This window comes from Lissotriton vulgaris, chromosome 10 (assembly GCF_964263255.1).
Source record: "Lissotriton vulgaris chromosome 10, aLisVul1.2, whole genome shotgun sequence".
Lineage (NCBI taxonomy): Eukaryota > Metazoa > Chordata > Amphibia > Caudata > Salamandridae > Lissotriton > Lissotriton vulgaris.
In genome coordinates this window covers 602,411,756-602,432,789 of record NC_141698.1, presented here as the reverse complement: position 1 = coordinate 602,432,789, position 21,034 = coordinate 602,411,756, and the positions used below count along the sequence as shown (strand labels likewise).

At 42.4% G+C, this 21,034-nt stretch overlaps 1 protein-coding gene across 4 annotated transcripts in view; it reads right to left on the bottom strand.

The window, feature by feature from the left end:
• MYH11 (myosin heavy chain 11) overlaps window positions 1-20,697 on the bottom strand; it is a 285,530-nt gene extending 264,833 nt beyond the window's left edge. For 3 of the 4 annotated variants that reach the window (XM_086941439.1, XM_086941437.1, XM_086941440.1), the window contains exons 1-2: window positions 20,482-20,606; window positions 16,043-16,401 (exon numbers count right to left, since the gene is read on the bottom strand). In XM_086941439.1, coding sequence (XP_086797565.1) covers window positions 16,043-16,384 — 342 coding nt within the window. In that variant the 5' untranslated portion in view covers window positions 16,385-16,401; window positions 20,482-20,606. Of the gene's footprint in view, window positions 1-16,042; window positions 16,402-20,481 lie in introns of all 4 variants that reach the window. The other variant, XM_086941438.1, reaches the window with a different exon arrangement.
• Window positions 20,698-21,034: the final 337 nt, after the last annotated feature.

The following is a 21,034-nucleotide window of genomic DNA, read 5'->3' as shown; positions in this document are numbered from 1 at the left end:
ACAATAGGCCATCCACTCCGCAGCAACACAAGTCACATTTTATATTAACTTTTAATATGTTTGAGCTACAAACAATTTATTAATTTAAATGGTCAGATCATGCAGCAGATCTTGCATTATGAGGCAAATATGGCAGAGCCATCATTTTAGAGAAAACATTTTCAAACTAGCATATTTTGCCATTCATGTTTGAACTGCTGTTGTTGAAAAAGGGTGAAGTGCTGATGACAGAAACTCCATGGCTCGGAGACAAAGTGCTTGTGTTTCCACATTTTTTCATATTTCGTACATATTTCGTACATTCTGTGATTAGAAGCATATCCCACTTTGTGAATATATGTTAATGTCAATAACTCATTATAACCTTAAATAATCATGTGCATCCATTGGTTGATTAAACTGGGCAGTGAAATGCCAAACAAATACTACAAATTGGGATGTCTGCGCATTCTAGCCACACCTCTGGCTCCACCCACAGATCCAATCCTTGGGTTATTCCCACCCTCTGATTCTCCACCCACTGTTCCCTACTTTTTATCCCCCACTTTGACCACTGTGTAAGACTCAGCATCCCTGGACCTGTGATGAGGCGCAGTTGCGGCCGCCGCATGTGCCACACATTTATGGTGCCGGGCTTCCGCATAAGGGAGCTGGCCATTATTGTATTCCTAAACGTGCGCACAATGTCAATTTGACATTGACTACACATAGGGGGACTCTAAGTTTCTTTTAAAAAATATAGCTAACATTTGGACCTATACATTTTATTTTGTATAAATTAATTGAATGTGTGTCAAATTTAGCAATGCCCGGGGAATTCTAGTAAAGGGAGCACCCACTGTCAAATCACTAGTGTGTGTGATTGCTGCATTATTTATTACTATCTTTGACGTTGTGCTTTAACTTTGGATAAAGGTTATAATGAATTCTAGCACCAAGAAGCTAATATTGGTAAATATGTGTGCTACAAATAATCCCTAACATACACTGTGCATACAGTATATTTAATCTGGTGCTTTAATCATAGGCTGTTTTAAAGTATTCTGATAAAAATCGAATCATGCTGAAGACAGCCTTGATTGGTGTTGGATCGAGGACCCAGAAGTCTGCACACCTAGCAGACAGAGATAAAGCACCTTTTTAGAAGGTTTAGCGTTTTCCCTACAGGTGGAGTTTGTTGGCCCGTGGTAGGGTCAGTCACATGTCCTGGATTCCTGGCATTTAATTGAGTCTATCCTAGTTCTGCGCCGCAGGGTTTTGTGTGCCCCACGTGGCACACATCATGTTGGAGGATGGTGATGACGTTAACATTTTGCCCCCCCCTGGAAAAATTTCTGCGGACGCCCATGTGTGTGTCTGTATGTGTATGTGTGTGAGTGGGTGTGAGTGGGTGTGTGTGTGTGAGAGAGAGAGAGAGAGAGAGAGTCAGCGATAATGCACAACACAGCACCAAACGATACAGATATTAATAGCAAACAAGCCCAGAAGGGTGGTTTTTGGCATTGCTAAGCAATTACACACACAAATTTAAGCATAAATAGGACCTTATTTCCTGTGACCAGATAAGAAAAAACATCTCTGTCTTCTAAGTACGAATCTAGAAATACAAAGTAGAGGAGCACCGTTATTTAGACTAATAGTTCCATAGAACAAAAGTCTTGTGTCCCTCTAAACGGTTGACCTGGAGAGTGAGCACGTATTACGTATAGGAAATAACAGTGTGCGGCGAGCAAATACCACAAGCGTTTTTTCGATTGACCCAATTCTAAGTACGAATGCCTGAATAAAAGGAGGAAGTTGTCCATGAGTATCCCTTCCTACAGGCACAGTTATTACAGTGCCACTTGAGCCAGCATGTTTTATTCGCTGGGTTGATTCCATCTGAGATGAGACACTTGGGAATGCACTTCCCGCTCATGAAAGCTTGTATTGTTGTGTTGGCGCATTATGGCGCCATTCTTGTTCGGGCTCGCTCTACGGCATTTTTCATACCTCAAGAACCCAGTGCAAAAAATGTTTCAAAAAAATGGACATGCAGTTACAATCATCTGATGGCAAACGTTTCACATATAAACAAGGTTGACGGACTGCTGCCAAGGCTACATTTATTGTGCGGCACGGGAGGAACAAATTATGTGGCAAAAGGAAGCAAATTATGCAGCATGTTACATAAATGAGAGCACATTCTGGGTGGTTGCCACAATATTTTAACACTATAACATACGTCAGTACAAAAGATATCCCAATGCTAAAATACATATGTTTCTTAAGGGAAAAAACTACACATGCAGACATGCAGAAGATGCTTTGTGAAAACGTTATTCACTATCAGCTGGGGGCTCATGATAGTGTTGGAATTGTCCTTTCCACCTCAAACAGCATAATAGTTTGTGTAAAAATGTGCAATCAGGGTCCGAATTGGATAGAAAATATGCCTGGACACCAAAATAAAAGTGGCTCCCATTAGTGAATTAAAATAGCTAAAAATGTGGCCCATGTTTGCAAATCAAGGCAAGCTTGAACGTGTAAAGACACGCTGTATAAGTGTTTTGAAAGGTATGGAATCCTTCATGGATTTGAGCTTGCTACAAGTAATCAGGAAATTCAACAGTAAAAGCCGCCCCAGCAGACCATAAAACAGGCCCACAAACAGTCAAAAAACTGGTCAACACACTGACCTATTAGTTCAGCCCATAGGCACTGCCTAATAGCCCTTTAGACCAGTCCAACTCTTTGTACATTAAAACCCATTGAGTGTAAAAGTGTGTGTAAAACCTATACATAGCCACACTTAGCTCACAAGGATGCATTCCAAGACATCAAAGCTTAAAAAATTATGTAAAATACTAAGGCTTATTTTAAAGTACAAATATCCTTCTTGAGATAACAGCTGCCTTGAGAACAGTGTCTGTGAAGTAAACATGAATTTGTGCGACTAGTGAAAGAGAATGTTTTCAAGCAAAAGGAGTCAATCTCTCCGCCTAATAAGAATTACATTAAATACTTAATGTTTTTCTGTTCTGCTGAAACCAGAAGTCCTTCCCCCCGTATATCAACAACTGAAGTTTACATACTGAGGAAACTTATCAGCATTTTAAATGCCTGAATATAGGAATCAAAAGCGAGCTGAGTCATATTAACTTTGTCAACTTTTAGGATGCAGCACTGCATCTCTTGTGCAGTTATTTTGAAAACCTTTGATCCGTTTCAGGTAGAAACAAAAATGTTGTATCTAAATCTGCAAATTATGTAGCAGGTCATTGATTAAATGGCGAGTGCAGTAAATATGTAGTTAAAGTGTAAAAAGCTGTAGCCTAGAATTCTAATTTTGCTGTGGGCCTGACTACACTGAACTGTAATAATTATAAGACGAGAAGATGACCGACTCTCCCATTGGAGGAACCATGGTTTCGTTGGGCTCTAACTCACAACTGTGGCAGAATCCTCACATTCCGAGATAGTCTAAACAACCGAGCAGTATAAAGTATCGCTCCCCAGCTACTTAGAGACACTTGCCAAAAAGGCTACTCAGACCTTTCTCTTGACAGCGAGAGCATCCCTTGCAGAAACTGGTCATGGGTGCCAGCGGAGGAAGGCAAGAAGTTCGGAACATCATGGCAGCAGTGGAAAGTGCTTCCATCTGCGCCTGCCAAGTGGACCCCAGATTAGGACATTCCATACCTTATTTAGACAGAACGCGCCAGCGTTGATGGAGAGCTCTTGTTATGGTCTCTTCTAGGATGAGTGCCCATAAGTACATTGTACATCTTCATGTTTGGCTCTTGAAGTCGACCGCTTTCTGAGTGTTTACCAGCTAATTGAGCACATACCCGAGGCTCTATCACTTGTATGGCATCTTCCCATCACCACTTAAAGGCTAGCTTCCAATTTATATGACTCTTTTGCGATGGAAAGGGATGCTAGGGGGCACTGGGCATCAAACTTAGCTACTTAATTCATTTGACTTTCTTTTCCAGTCTGCTTTTCAGTACTGAAAAAACAAGTCCTCGTCAAATCACAGTTGAGAATATTAGGAATAGCCCACCACTTCTATGATGACACTGCTAAGAGAACTAAACCCGGTCTAGTACAGTGCTTAATTTGGCCCCCAAAAAATGTGCCTGGCTCTCGTCAGGAGGCAGCTTGCACCAGCCCATGTCTCCTGTTAGCGACCCTAAAACAGAACTAACTACTGACCATGAAAGTGGGGGTAGGATGTGGTGTAATGGCCTGAGCTGCCGATTTAGGAGCTGGGGAACCAGGTTCGAGTCTCAGCATTAGCAAATCTGGGCAGATCACTTAATCTCCCCCGTGCCTACCATAAATGAATGTGTCCTTAACTGGTGCTCATGGAAAGCGCTGATGATGATTAAGTGGCGGTGCTGAGCACCGGAAACCACTGGCTCAAATTAAACGCCGGTCTAGTCAATGATGTAACAAACCTTGAGGGGGCCATCCTGCAAAGTACATGGAGGGGGCCCTCCATGCTCCGGGTCCAGTCAGGAGCTATTAGGCCAGGGGCCCGCTGCCCGTGTACAGTACTGTAAGGGGCCCGCTGGAGCTCGGGGGCTAAAGATTTGCCACTGGGCCCAGTCAGGGCTTTTCAAGGTAACAGGCTGAAACTGGGGGTAGCATTCTCTTGAATTTTAAAACAAGATACTTCGAAAGTGTAGGTATATATTTATTTTCCAAGCGAAGACTTAGGACCACAAGTAAAGAATGTAACACAGATATCATAATGGACCTTTATCGACATTATCAGCTTTATCAACATTATCAGCATGTTATTTAGGCTATTCTGATCTATGTTATGCCATGTATTGTCCTTAATTTCAGATGCAACCAAGTACAGTAAGGCAGGCTCTATGGAATTAGCAGCTAGGGAGGAGATGCTGAATTCTACAGGTATTGTGTTGTTTTTTGGGGCTTTTAGGTTGGCTTGACATTAGGGGTGGGGAATGGTCATGGTGTTACGGTGATATGCTGGACAGAATTTGCTTTCTCCATTGCTTTCATAAATGTGAGAACTTTTGGATAATTTGGTTGATGCACAAACCGCCCTAAGTTGGCAGGGTATACCCAGACGTGAGTCCCTTGTTCACTTTGCCAATGGATTCAAGCTAGCCTGGCTGATGAGGGCTGTTAGCCCGAAACCGGTCCCAGGATGCTTGTTTCCGCTCCAGGGAAGACATTGCTTGGCAGTTCAGGCTGGACTATTCCCATGAGGCACAGGGTCAAGACTGATTTGCATATAGCTGTGTCTGAACTGGGATGGCAAAGTGAGCTAAAGAATGATGATGGATTCAACCTAGATCTGTGACTGGGGTGAGTGTTTGAAAAGTTTCAGCACTCCGTCCACCATCTCCTTGTGTTTGCACAATTAATGGTGCAAGGTGAAGATATATTCTGCGATTGATGCCTCATTGTCTTTTACAACAAAGGATACATGGTGTAGGATTAACCTTTTCAGGACCGTCTTTAGACCGATTCGAGAGATGAGGAGAATTTTCACCTTGGGGTAGTGAGAGAATCTGAGGAGGTGGTCATTGGATGTGAGTGGCGCCAAAAGTGATTGTCGCACTGGGTGTCACTGTCACTAACGCCGGCCCTGACCCTTTTGATAGTAAATCAGGCACTGTTTGGCAGTAAGCACTGTCTGACTAGCTTGAGTGTAGGGTTGTTCTTTCTGGTTTGAGTGATGGCACAGTTCACGCTATTTCGTGCCCTATCAGGATAATTGACGTGTTTCTATAGCAGGCATGAGATTAGAATATGACAACAGTCAGGCCTTATGACAAGTGTTGAACATATTATTGTGGCAAAGTGATTTAACATATTTGAATCTATTTAAGTAAGCCCCAAACCTTCTCTATAGGTCTTTCGGCATCTACAATTTAAAGTCACTTCTCAAGAGTTCGGAAACACAAAAGCTTTACTGTATTATGATTCTTCCATGTCACAGATGTTTATGATGTGTTCCTTTTAGATTGGTTAGTTTCCCTGTGTGTATATCAGGGGTTTGCTATTGGTCAGAAGCTGCATTTCAGGATCTTGTTATTGTTACTCTGAGTTTTTCCCATTTTTTAAATGATTGACCTTGGCAGTTATTGAGAGATATAGCCAAAATAGTGCATTTTAAGGCCCATGAATTTGTCTATTACTTATCCTTTGATTAATTGAAGGAGGGGAACCATCTAAATGACATCACAGAGAGGTGTTTACAGGATAAGCTGGTTTCATTTGCACATATGAAGAAGCATTGATGACTCTATATCGAGATTAATATTATTGACTTATAATATAATTGCATCCATATCACCCATCGCCTATCACAAGTTAAGAACCCAAATATAACTACTATACTTAGCTTCATCTCTACCTACAATGTGAAGTAGTGGCTAGGTCGATATAGAGCATGCAATATTAATTTCTTGAGACATAACTCATTCAACAATATCTTTATTTAAGAAGTATTTTTAAGTAGCCATACTGTAGTGTTGGGGCTAGACACCTGTGGGAGGGTCAGAGATTGTATACTGCCCCTCCAAGGACAATGACCACTTCCTGCCCTAAGGAAGAGAACAGGAAGGGGCAGGCACAAACACGCACTCTTGAGACCAGACTAGAGAAGAGATTGCATGGGAGCAGGCAAATTCTCTCAGGTTGAGAAGAACCTAGATAGTGCCACAAGAAATAAATGTGCTGCGGCAAGAAATGATGGGCGGAATGCTGAATGAATCAAACATTCACTCCCAGTCAAGAGATCTGGGTTAAATCCATCATTCTTTTGCTTACTATGCCACCCTAGTTTGGACCCGGCAATATCCAAACCAGTACTTTTTGCCCTAAGTGGGATTGGTATGCCCAGATGTATGTCCCTTGCCTGACGAGGGTTGTTGCCCCAAAACCGGTCGCAGGATGCTAGTTTCTGGTCCAGGGAAGTTGGCAGTTTCGTCTGGATTGTTCGCATGGGGAGCAGGTTCAAGACTGATTTGCATTTGGCTGGGTCCAAACTGGGGTAGCATTGTGAGCAAAAGAATAATGGATTTAACCCAGATCTATTGACTGGGGGTGAATGTATGATTCATTCAGCATTCCATCCATCATTTGCTGCTGTAGCACATTAGAAATAAATGGATATAGTTGCGACACCTGTCTCATGTTACCTGACCAGAGCCTGTGAGCTTTGAGCAACACTATTGAGAGAAACTCGCCAATTACTAATAAAACTACAAATATGAGAAAAAGTCTCCTAAAACCTGGCAGAGTAAAGATCAGTTAAAGATATCAACAAGCCATGGAAAAAAGATACGATGGTGATGCATTATTAAATGATAATGGGCGCTGGAGTTTGAGATAGGGCCCTGCAGGGGAGAGGTGTCCTCTTTTGGATGTGAAAACGGTAAGTTGGGTGTGTTTCATCTATGGTATTTGTTCGTTGAGGGGATTGTGGGGGAGCAGGTTCTCTATGGGAAGGGGCACTCTTGTTAAGTGTATGTTTCTATCTTATGTTGTTTCTTAATGAAAAGCTAATAAAAACAAATGTGAAACTCAATAAGATTCAGATTTCAGGAGTCTGATCCTATATGAAAACATATTGAAGACATCATCTGGTGTTATACTGCAGCTCTGCGGAGAAAGTCATTCCACCAAAGTCTATACAGAGGCTGAGTGCAGAGAAGATCAAAGTAAGAGGCAGGAGCCATCAATATTGCACCTGTGCAATGCTGGCCATGGATGGTGTTGTACCTGCATTGCTTGTTCTAAAACTTCCTCCCACTTCAACAAATTCTTCAGATAGAGGAAAATATTTGAGAAACCTTAGAGAATACGTCCAAATTGAGGTACGCATTGAAGCTTCTTCCTTTAGCCATCATAGGAAGAGTCAGATTCACTATAGCTGATTGTAGTACTGAATATCCACACCAACAATATTGTGGTACAATAATATCTAGGCCAGAATATCGAGGGACGAAATATCGAAAAATACGTGCATATAGGTAAGTATAGATTTACTATTCCTAACTCCACATCTACATGCCTTGAAGATATATGTACTGCACTGTAAGTATATATATTTTGTGTTATGTATAAAAAAAAGCTAGCCTCAATTACCTATCGATATTTGTTTTTCGATATTTAGTCCTCAATATTGTGTCTCAGCGATATTGTGGTTTCCATATTCAGGGGGCACACCACTATGACTTCTATTATTTACAGTGGACCTACCAAACAAGAATAACTTAATGATGTCATAGAACCCAAGATGGATGCATAAAGTGTCCATGCCTACTCGAAGAATCATTTTCGGGTAAGTGCAAGTTCCTAAAATGTCCTACATTGCAGTTCCTCCCTTCACATCGCCATCTGAGGTGTAGCAATGGCTGTTGAAAGGAAATCCTATCATTGAGTCAATGGAAACCATAGAATTGTAAAATGATTATTCCAGGGCAGGAAGCTTAAATAGGATTGAAGCCTTATTGCCTCTGCACCTTCAAAAAAGGGCACAGATATTATTCAGAAACAGTTCTGTTGACTATATATAAATGATTATTAAAGCAAACGGGGCAGAATGTAATGTTAAAGGAGAATACAGAGGATGTCACACAAACACTCATTGAGGTAACAGATCAGGAAGCATCCTCAAGGCCTGAAGAAATGGCCGGTAATTTTTTTGAGGAGAAACATGGGAAACCGAAGTTCAATGGGAAACCAGAAAAAGGGCTACTAAAGTCAAAGTACACAACTGATAAATACAGATGCTGGTTTATTGAAATGCTGTGACAGCAGAGGTTTTCGGGTTAGTCCCTGAACTGGCCGGATTTTAATGAAAAGGAACATTTCCTTACAAAAACTCTTGTTGGAAAGCTTGCTATTAGCCCATCCATAAGATTTAAGTACATTTCAAGACATAGCTTGAGTATAGGGTCCCTCTGCAAGAATTGTTACTTAAATAGACGTTAAATGAAAGAGAGGAAAAATAGGGTTGCCTTTTTACTCCATGTTGGCAGGAGACCATGTTCTCAGTTCTCATCTTTCATTGAACCACCTACTGCATTCTGAGATTTGTCCTTTTAGTTGGCCTGTAGTAACCGATTTGGGCAGGGGCGCCTGAGAACAATGAGTTGTCACATAAAAGCTAAAGACAGGCACCTAGGTGTCTTGACTTCATGGGGTAAGGGGTTAACCCTAGGAGAGAAAAGCAAAATGCCACTACCTCAGTCCAGTGGATCATACTTGGATAGACTTTGGATGGAAATCATGGGTCGCACACGCTTTTGGCTTTAATGCATGCACAACACATGTTTTGGGATGTTAATATTATGCAGCCCTGCTAGGGCTAAATGATGTTTGTATTCTACTCTTGGAGCCATGCCTGTTTCAGTATTTGAACATTTGACAATAGTCTGTCTCGTAGCCATAGATGAAAGCGGTTAAGGACTGCTGACAACTTCTTGGCCTCAATACTTTCTGTAAAGACTGGACTATCAATCTACATCCACTTCTTAGATCGCCTCCATGGTGAGATGGGGACAGTCTTTTGAAAGGTCAGTGTAGCCTGCCCTACTCCGCACTGCGTCCTTGGGCCATTCACTCACTCACTGGAATATTTATGGGATCCCGTTGGCCCACTGTGGTGCAGCACACGGCCCTAGCAAAACAGCTGTCAGCATGGACACTGTACGATGGACCAGCTGTTGGTTCCCCAGAGGCTCTTGACCGGCGGGATCCACGGGGCTGCCAATTTTGAGTCATCTTCCATTTCGTTTACAGATGTTTTCGGTCATAATCCCCCATTCCCACAAAAGCCTCATTCTGTGGCCATTTTGCTGTCTTTTCTTGTATTTCCATCAAGGGGCAGAAGGTTTTTCTTTCTGATCCTGGTGGATGAAATTGGTCAGAAGTCCCTCATCGTTGTTCAAACATGCCGGATATTATAGTGTCTCTTTAGCTGTGGACTGTCACCATATCTTAAGAAAATAAGACATCTAGTAGGGTACTACAAATGAGGCTACCATCTAGTAACATGGGCACTCAAACACTCCTAGGAGAATAACCAAATCTTTTCTGTAAGTATTTACCTCTTGCCAGCTGTGGCAGTAGGTTATGTGTGTCATCAGAGCAAAAGCTGATATGTATGCTTAGCTGAGCAGCCCATAGCACTTCCGATCCGTGTTAGGGGAGAACGCAGGGATCTGATGTTTGGCGTCAGCACTCATGCATCAGAATGCGCTGGATGTGATATCGCAACACCAAGTGGAAACTGCAGCCTCCAACGTGTAAAAAAATTGCCCTTCTGCCCACAGTTGGTTTACGCTCTGGTAAAGCCAAAACATGTCTGCCCATGTGGCCTCTCTGTCAGAGAACACTGGGGGTTTGCAACTTTTTTTGACCACAGTTCTCCAAACACAGCTCACACCTTCGACATACTACGTAATATTGCTTGGCTCGTGTGGTCACACAACTACCGTATTTTCCGGCGTATAAGACGACCTTTTAACCCCTTAAAATTTTCTGGAAAGTCGGGGGTCGTCTTAAACGCCGGGTACAAAATGTTATGGTATGTTTTCATGCGCTTTTTCATAGCGAGGACTTCACTCGAAGGTGTCAGACCGCTTCACAATAGGAAATAACAAGAAACAACACACTTTATGTTAAAAAATACAGCCACCGACACTGGCAACGTCCACACCCAGCCCCCGCGCCATGAATTGTGCAAGTATCGAAAGCGAGCGTTTTTTTTTCATAGCGAGGACTTCACTCGAAGGTGTCAGACCGCTTCACAATAGGAAATACCGTATGTAACAAGAAACAACACACCTTATGTTAAAAAATACAGCCACCGGCCCTGGCAACGTCCACAACCAGGCCCCGCGCCATGAAGTATCGAAAGCGAGCGTTTTTTTCATAGCAAGGACTTCACTCGAAGGTGTCAAACCGCTTCACAAGCGAGCAAATGGCGCCATGAGTCTTACCTCGACTGCCGCTGCCGCTGTACACGCGCCTCCAACCGCTTGCACATCCCCAGGCAGACGATGCAGCAGGACGAGGCAGCAGGACGTCCGAAATACGGTATATGGTAACGGGCAGCCAGCGCCGAAGATGGCAGCGCCCGGTGTGTTGACACGTTTGGCACGTTTTGGCACGCGCCCCTCTCTCCTTGACATGGGCGTGGGCATAGAAAGGGGACTGTCGAATGTTCCCGAATGTTACCGAAGGCAGTAGAGCACTTGCCGTGATTGGCTGGTTGTTGCGAAGAGGAAAGGCAGTCTGGTGACCAGATACCGTATTTGCCGTACCGTACGTGTGGTGTTGAAGACAGTCTCTGCACCTGTTCATACTGTACAGCACCAGTACATCCAGTGCTAATGGCTGACAGTCAAGAACCCGGCAAGGCTCCAGCAGCACATCCAGTGCAAATGGCAGACAGTGAAGAACCCGGCAAGGCTCCAGCAGCGCATCCAGTGCAAATGGCTGGCAGTCAAGAACCCAGCAAGGCTCCAGGAGTGGCAAGAAGAAGGAAATATGAAGCCAGTTACAAACTTAAAGTTGTGGATTTTGCCACGGAACATAATAACTGTGCTGCTGCAAGACAATATGGAGTGACAGAAAAGATGGTTCGGGCCTGGAGAGCAAATGAGAAAGCATTACGGAGTATGCCAAGGGGCAAGTGTGCATTAAGAAGAGGCACCCCACATTGGCCAGAACTTGAAAAGCATGTAGCAGACATGGTGGCCGAGCATCGGCAAAGTGGTTATGTCGTGACCCGAAATAAAATCCGATTGGTTGCACTTCAGTGGGCCAAATCTAATCCAGATCTCAGCCACAGATTTAAGGCCACTGTATCCTGGTGTACCAGATTCATGGGAAGGCATAATCTGGTATTGCGGCAAAAGACAAAAATTGCCCAGAAATTACCTGCGGATCTTGATGCCAAAATGCATAGCTTCCATCGCTACGTTATTAGGCTGCGCAATGAACATGGCTATGCGCTAAGTAGCATCAGAAATATGGATGAAACTCCAATGAATTTCGATATGATTGCCAACAAAACTGTCCATCAAAAAGGCGAAAAGACAATTTTAATAAAAACAACAGGACATGAGAAGTCCAGTTTCACAGTGGTACTAGCATGCACAGCTGATGGCGCAAAGCTGAGACCAATGGTTATTTTCAAAAGAAAAACAATGCCGAAACTCAAGTTCCCTGTTGGTTGTTTTGTGCATGTGAATGAGAAAGGATGGATGGATGAAGAAGGGGTAAAGCTATGGCTTGATAATGTATGGAGCAGGCGACCAGGTGGACTTCTACAAAGACGTAGTCTACTGGTGTGGGATATGTTCAGGGCTCATTTAACTCCGAGCACCAAGCAAAGGCTGGCAAGAATAAAAACAGATGCTGCAGTTATACCTGGAGGATTGACATCGTTGGTGCAGCCACTGGATGTGTGCCTAAACAAGCCATTTAAAGATCGCATCCGAGAACAGTGGAATGAGTGGATGGTTAGCGGTGAAAAAACATTCACAAAAGGAGGAAACATGCGTGCTCCACAGTTGGATGTTTTGTGCACCTTTGTTATAAAGGCCTGGAACGACATTGATGCAGAAACTGTAATAAAGTCTTTCAAGAAGTGTGGCATATCAAATTCATTAGATGGTATGGAGGACGACTATTTGTGGGAAGGTGAAGAGGATGCCGAAGAAGAGACCACATCATCTGATACGGAATTGGTACCAGATCCATACGATGACTGCCTTACAGATGTACCACAAGATCTCATTGACTTACTTATGAGATCAGATGACGAAGAGGAGGATTTTGAAGGCTTTTAAAGGGAACGTTGTAAATCCTGTAGAAATCCCTTGGATTTATGGAAAGTTATGGGACGTTTAATCCACTTGCACTGTTTCATGCACTTATTTATGTTTACCGTACCGTACCGGTATATTCAGAAGTGACAGTTTTTCATATGGTTCTAAATAAAAATATTGCGAGTAAAGCAAGATTGTTTATACAACCAATTTGTTTGAGTTCAGTCTTTGAGTTTGTAAAATAAACGCTTAGGTAGGTAACACTGTCCACTGATAAAGCCTTACTGCTCACCCACAGGGAGGAGGACTAGACTAATACGGTAAGTTCAAAATACCGGTACCGTACATTCTCGGAATGGCTATGCAGGACTGCATTGGACTGCGCTGGAAGTGGGGGTCGTCTTATACGGCGAGTATAGCACAAAACCTAACATTTTTCAGGCAAAGTAGGGGGTCGTCTTATACGCCGGGTCGTCTTATACGCCGGAAAATACGGTACACTGTTTTCTGTAGGTACCAAAATAAAACATTCAAACCAAGGTCATGAGTCAATTCAGGGAAACAGGTTTTTTTCGAGTCAGGAATAATATCTGTGAAAAAGCTCTTGAAGAACACTGCACTCAAGATGACGATAAGCTCATTGGGGCTTTGGAATCCTCTACGTTCTATTCTAGTTGACAAGAGGTGGTCTGATTTTACCAAATATATAAAAAAGTCATTTCAAAATGTGAGAGGTCTTTTAAGCATGGGATTTCTGGTGTTTTGGGGTAGCTACATGAAACATGAGGAATTTCAAAAATAGTCCCACGTTCAAAAAGATCTGGGATTCAATTCAATCAGATTTTCTGTCTTTACCTTAAATCACATTACACATTCGAGAACAAAATACCGTAGGACTTGAAGACCTCTCATTGACATCCCACAGAGAAGTTAATTTAAAGGTGTAGAACTTCAATGACTTCATATTGTGAATACACCTTATATTGTGCCTTTAGTACAAAGATATGACAGTGTCTCAGTGCCACAGGTTCTTGGCCAGTTGGATGGGGCCCAGAAGCAGAAGCCATCTTTGCTCTGATTAGTTGAAAAGTTCGTAGATAAAAAGTAAACTCACAAGCTACAGGAAAGACAACAAGATGATGAAAATAAACAAACAAAACTAACAAAAGCAAGCTACCTTGGGAGAAAATGGGGTTCTAAATGTCAAATACTTCAGTAAAATTATATAATTGCACATATTCACATTTATCATGGGTTTTCAGAAAGGGTACCCTTCCTTCTTGAGTTACTGGCACTTGCACGCCTCCTGACCTAACCCCAGTTAACAGGATGGAATGCCAACTGTGGGAAAGTCTGCATCAAGTGCAGGAGTTTTATGACAATCAAGAGGCCATGGTTCCAGATGTTAGATGTTAACAATGTACTCAGCTTGCCAAATACAGATGTTACAGCTTGGTTATTAATCACAGACTTCCTCTGAGATCTTCAAAGTGACAGCCCAGAAAACATGGAAATTAGATGAGTCTGACTTCTCTCGTGTGAGGCTTCCTTCTAGGAGGGTACCACAAAGAGCTTCTCCATTTCCAGTGATGCTCACAACAAAATAGAACATTAACAGTCTCAATATGCATTCCATGAATAGGAGAGAAAATTCAGTGGAAGTCTTGCCTAACTTAACAAAACAACTTTCCATGTGGACACTCATCTTCTAATTACAGATGGAATGGATACGTTTTTTCTCAGTCCACATCATCTCCGCTGATTTTTTTTGGTGGTGTTGTTTGTAGACTTAGACTGGGATTTACATCACACTCCAATGATAATATAAGTCACAGAGTAGGCCATGGCCATATAGAGGAATGAGGCTGATGGTCGATTTCCCTTACAAGGTCATAGAACTCTTAGGTGACTTGTAAAATCCTTTTAACGTATGACCCGGGGCATTTTATTCCTTTTATTACATTGTTACGCCATCTCCTGCTCACAAAAAGCTTACATCATTGCTTCTTGCACTTTCACATGAAAGGGATAACATCTTGGCCTTTCCCCTCTTCTTTATCCCCCCCCCCCCACATTATTGTTCTTTTTACGCTAATTGTTGTTATTTTTTTATATAAATTTCGCTCAAAATTGCAATAAAACAGATTTGAAAGAAAGGGATAACATGGCTGTAGACTTAAATGCTGAAAAATGGAATATGTAGAATAAAATTTAAACTTAAAGGCTGTAGCTCAGAATTAATGTAGAGACATTCTTTACTTTCTATAATGAATTAAAGTATGTGATAAATAAGTATGTTGCCATAAATATCTCCTTTCCACTGATCACTGCTCATTTTAGAAGAACAGATAAGTGTGCAAACCAAACTACGTCATTTCGTTATTACAGGTGACTGGAGCCGTAACAACTCAACTGTAAAAATTAAACTAGAGATGGGCTTTTTATACAGCGATTCTGTGGTTTCATGTATTTTAATGCTATTAGAATATTTTTGTTACTTAGGGTAAAATGTTCTAAAATAAAAAAGAGCAACAAAAAGACAAACATTGGAATGCCATGGTGGAAGGTCTGAGTCAGCCATTATTGGCCATGGATCACTCCATTATCTTCAGCGGTACACTCAAAACTCCAATGTTCTCAGATTTAGAAAGATATTGGCATTGTTCAACTTGACTGACTGTGAGTCAACTCTCCAATCAATCCATACTTATTTTCCACTCCCCTCACAATGGTCACGGCTAGTTAAACCAAGGCACTGACATCTGACAGGAATTGGCCATATGATGCAAGTAAGCTCTGTATATTTTAATCCTGCTATCCCCAGAAGCAATCAGTCTACCTACTTTGGTTCATCTCAGCATGCTTTTCGATTATCTTATTCCACTACTTCTTGACTTTTCTCTTCTCTTGTTGGCTGTTAGCTCATTCATGATGTGATATGTGTGTTTTTCAAGAAACCTCAGTTTTCACACTGCAAAATACTGTATGTATTCTGCTGAGGGGGAAATTGAGGCAATGGGCGTACGGCTAAAGAGCAATGTCCAAATGGCAGAACAATCAATCACAATCTAAGGGGAGCCAATGTCTTTTAATATGATCGGTGGGAAAATGAATGACCCTAGTTTGTCTTATAGTTACGTATTTTTGCAATATGTGATGGGAAATGTAGATTTATTTGTGTCTATGTTCTGATTCATGAGTGACATCTTGGGAGATCTTTGTATACTTACGTAGATGAGCCCTGAGAAGTATCTTTCCCTCAGATTGTGCAGTACAGAAGCTTCGTTGAGGCACGTGAGCTCGGCCATGTCTTCCACTTTGGAGAACTTGGGTGGGTTCATCTTCTGAATGTCATCCTTCCCCACTGTGATTTTCCTCCCATTGTCCACAAGCTCAACCAGCACCTCATCTCCTTTCTCTTCCTTGATGCTTGCAGCTTCGAATCCCATTTTCTCGGATGGGACCCACACCAGTTTTTTAGCTGACCAGTCCGCCTGGGCAAGTGGACTGTTGACAAAGTTTTTGTCCACAAAGAGGAACTTTTCGTCATCGCTTAGTGATTTTTGTGACATTTTTGTTTAGTAGTTGCCTGTTGAGAAAAAGGAGAATAAGTTATTTCTGGACATAAACAGTTGATCATTGACTTAACAATACACATTGGATCTAGGGTGTGTGGCCACACAGAGATAAGCTGGATTGACAACAGGACCTCTTGCCCTCCGAAAGAGGCAGTAGGGGTTGGACAGGATCAGTTGCATGTCTACTTCATGTGCAACTACACTGTCCAAGCCCTTCCCACATTTTATAGCCGCAGGATTCTCTAAGTTCCCCTAGATTTTAATATAGGCCAGTCATCTTCTTCCTTAATTCAATTTGTAGTCACCAATGGGACACATGGGCTAGACAATAGAGTTATAATGTAGGTCCAGACCAGCTCCGAGATAGGCTTTTTAGCATACCTACTGGCCACTTAAAGGAGTTTCACTTAACTGTAAATATTTGAAAATTAATCCTAATTGAATGTCCTGTACAGCTGGCATTGATCTATTAGTCCCGGGCCTAAGCTGGCCAACCCTGTACGACTATGTGACCCAGAGGTGTGACCTGTTGCAGAAGTGTGCAACGTTTCCGATCTAGTTGGCACTGATTGGTAGGCCATTCCTGGGGATAGCCCGTCCTAACGGGCACTAAAAAAATATAGAAAAAGAAAACAACTAACGGGCACTAAAAAAATATAGAAAAAGAAAACAACACATGTAGCAAAGAGAATAAAAGTAAGAATGTTTTCATAATACAACACCAAGGGAGACTGTCCCATATGAAAACTGGGAGATTCCCAAAATGGCTGCCACTTCTGAAAGTCACAGGTAAAAGTGATTTGCTACGGCTGATTTTAGACTAACTTTGCCATCCTTAATCTGCCATCTTGAAGGGATCGGTCTCTTTGGATAGCTCATAATTTCCCCATAGGCCGGTCAATCTTTTGGCTAAAATGACCCAGTGTGACGCGCTTTATGGATTACATTCTAGGGTGTGATACGAGATTCTTTGCGCTCAAAATAATGTTACTTAGAGAGTGATTTATATGGGCTAGGACTTTACTGAGTATCTGGTAGAAAAGACCTAGGACCTTATATGAAGTGGGAAGAGAAGAGTTGGTTGTGTTCCTGCAACAATGCAGTGTTTTAAGCCTTTATCTTCATTATAACCCGAGTGTGATAAAAGGTGTTCTTGCACAGAGCATTATCAGAGTCACAAAAAAACCTTTCTGAAAGAAGACCAAACAAAGCTGCCCCAAAAAGCACTGTACATTGAGGTTCTCCATCTAAGGGTTAGCCATACAAAGATAATCTGATGATGAATTCTACTTCATACTTGGAGTTTCCTGAAGAAACTGGAGGGTTTTCAGCGACTACTGAGCATTAAATTGGGGCCTTAATCTGTCGTATACACTGGGCACCTGGCCTGCCAGGCTACAGGTGTTATCTGAAGTGGCAGGCTTCGTTCACCGAAGATTGCAGTATCAGGCAGCCTTTAACGTGACTGCTTACAATGAAGAAGGTAACATAATACATTATTATTTAAATGTACACCTTTGGAGAAAGAGAGATCTGTCAGGATACCTATCACTGAAAAATAGAATGGAGGACACGAGACCCAGACCAGGATCTAAGATTGCAAAATCATGTGGACAAGAACTAAGGCGAGATTTCTAACATATATTCAATAACCAAGCTCTGTTGACAGTGGGATGTGGAAGCTCGGAATTAAATCGAATTAATTAAAGCGTTAATTGTTGGTTCCATGTAAAGCCCTGGGTGGGCCGCTGGACCACATTTTGTGATGTACTCAGTTGCGATTCCATTGCTAAAAAGAAAACAACACATGGCCCTGTGATTTGATGCAAAGAAAAGGGGTGACTGTTGTTTTCAGCACAGTCGCTTTACAGTTGACTTTAGGGAGTCATAAAAAGTAGAATAAAAAATTCAATGTGTCCATATTTTTTGCGCTTAATGATGGGCCTTGGTACACCACTCAGTGCCCCCAAGTTTGGTATGTAAGTTAACAATGCCACAGAAACAAAGTGAATTGCCCAAGATCACTCATTTTGGTCATGAGTTAACCTCCTGTCCTGTTTTCACTACTGCCTAAAAAATCAACCATATCTCAGGCAGTACACGTGCAAAAATACAGATGCTTCTTGTGCATAGCATGTGAGAATCCAATTAATAGTCCCCGCTATCCCAAAATATAAGGACTCTTTTCACAGATATAAACAGAAACCCTGTAAACCCACCCAGCTGCAGGCAGGCTCCAGAGTTCCTGAACTCTAGAGCGGCACTTGAGATGCGGGAGAAGGACCTGCTGCAGGTTGCCAGTAACTTGCCATGGCCCCTCTGCTGACATCTTGGAGTGCTACCATATATGGGCATGTTCTCAATACTAGCTGGTGCAAAAAAAATCTAATGATAACAAATGCAAAACACATCCCTTATAGGGAATAATATGCCCTTTGAAGCTCGTCATAAAAATGGTCTGTTTACATCAGATGTGACCGCGCCGGTCTGCAGCGGAACCAACAGAAGCTGTATGGCCCTTTCACTAACACTGCAGGTGCCCAACATAAGACACCAACTATTTTTTTAACCTATTTTTATTTTGTTTTATCTTGATGTTACAAAGACATGTTATGAGTATTCGGATCAATACAACATAGATAGACAAAGCAAACCCATCCAGGGTTCCTTGCAATACAGATAATTTGTTAGAAGGAATTGGTCCACAATATGAACACATGAACATATACAAACTGTAGGTCATAACAGTAGAAGCCGTTTACAATAGATAGATACATTCAGAGTGGTGGTGTCGCCTATAAGACCCCATCAACTAGTTAAAACTGTAACAGGCCCTATGTCTGAAAATGACTGTACATGCACCTTGTAATGCTCTGTTTGACTGCAGCCAATATCTGACGTCATCAATATCATAGTACTTTCAGAACATTATACTTTTTAAGCGAAACACATGTCGCAAGTTTAACTTCACGGTGATGGAGAAAATTCCACTAAATACATTGTTTTGCAATGGCTAATACAGAGACTTAAATGCAGATACATATATTGCTTTAGTTGGAATCTGAAATTTGAGCCACAAAGCAATTTCAGGATGAGGCTATACAAGAATTTGCTTTCCAGTAGCCCACTTTACATGTTGTCGTTTACTGGCAGTATTTATGGAGGGAGAGGAGCATTAGAAAAGTTCAAGTCCCATTGATAATCTACAAACCACACATGGCATATGGCCGCAAAGACAGCTTTCCTCCCAACTCTCAACTTTTCCAGCGGGTGAAAATAGCCAGTGTCAATCACACTGTCAGCCTGTCACATGAAGAGCTGTTTCCAACTCAACAAATGTAACTTGATTGTGGTCCAGTGCCAAAATGTGGGACCAGGGACAAAGAACCCCGTCTTCCAGTGCTGGCTTCCACACATGAGTAGACTGTGTTATCCTGGGCATATTGCTTTCCTTGCCTCAGTTCCCTGGTACGCCACAGATGCGAGGCAAATCGCATAAATCAAATGCAATATAGAGAAATGTATAGCTCACATACAGCCACGTACATTGGCAGGCTCGTGACCCTTGCAAAAACAGTGTCAATTTTGAAGCTGCAATGATGCAAGTGAAAAACACTGAAGACATTTCTAACCTTCTCCGACTTCCTTGAAAATACGTGAAAGCATGTATTTTGTGCATATGGGCATTTCTAACTTGTGCAGTAAGCCACACCTGGTATTCAACAAGTAGTACACCACTGTGATGCTATTAGCAGAAATTTTACAAGACAAATAAATATTTGATGGGCTGTGTTTGACAGCAGTAGTAGAACTGCCACAAGGTAGGCTGAATAAGAAAACGTGTGGCATATCTGCCTGCCAACACAAAATAGTAGTTCAATTTAAATATAATTTCCAATCAAAAAGTGTGAGTATCCATGTGTTTGTGCCTGTGCGGTTTAACTTTTTAATGGTTACTAGCTTCCTGTCATACTACCACCCCCGGAGAAATGAAAAAACAACCCTTGACAGAACATGGCATGCTCTTGCCGCTAAGATAAGAGGGAGACGGGCCCCTCGGCAGGAGGTCTGTCTCTGTCACTCGTACTTACAGAAATCCGACAGGAGCAGCGGAGGGTGAATCGGAGAGCCCCGGAACCTGTGCAGCGGGCAGCCAGGACAGTCCAAAGCCAGGCTGTGGTCGCAGCCCCTCTATATAGAGTGAGGAGGCTGCTCTTGGGAGGGATGGAGAGGAGGAGCCGAGGGAACCGCCCCCTCGCTACCTGGGCTTGCATCCGCAGCCCTAGGAGCGGCAGCATGGACCAGCCAGGGACCGAGGGACCACTGCACCTTTAAACCCACCACTGCATTGAGGGCCACCTCTGGTCAAGGGCTGCACACAGAGGCACCGCCACCCGCTCACGCTACAGTTTCTTCACACAAGAGTCCAGCGCTTTAAATGGGCCGATACAGTCTGGAACTGAGTACCGGCATTTTTTTTACTTTGAGAGAGAGAGTAACGGCACTTCTCAAGAAAAGATGTAATACTTTTAATTGGATAGTAACGGCACTTTTCAGAAATGAGCAGGTACTCTGGTACCTGCACTTCTATTTTTTCATTTAAAGCACTGCACACGCCCAGAGGTGCAGTAGGTAAACTGTACC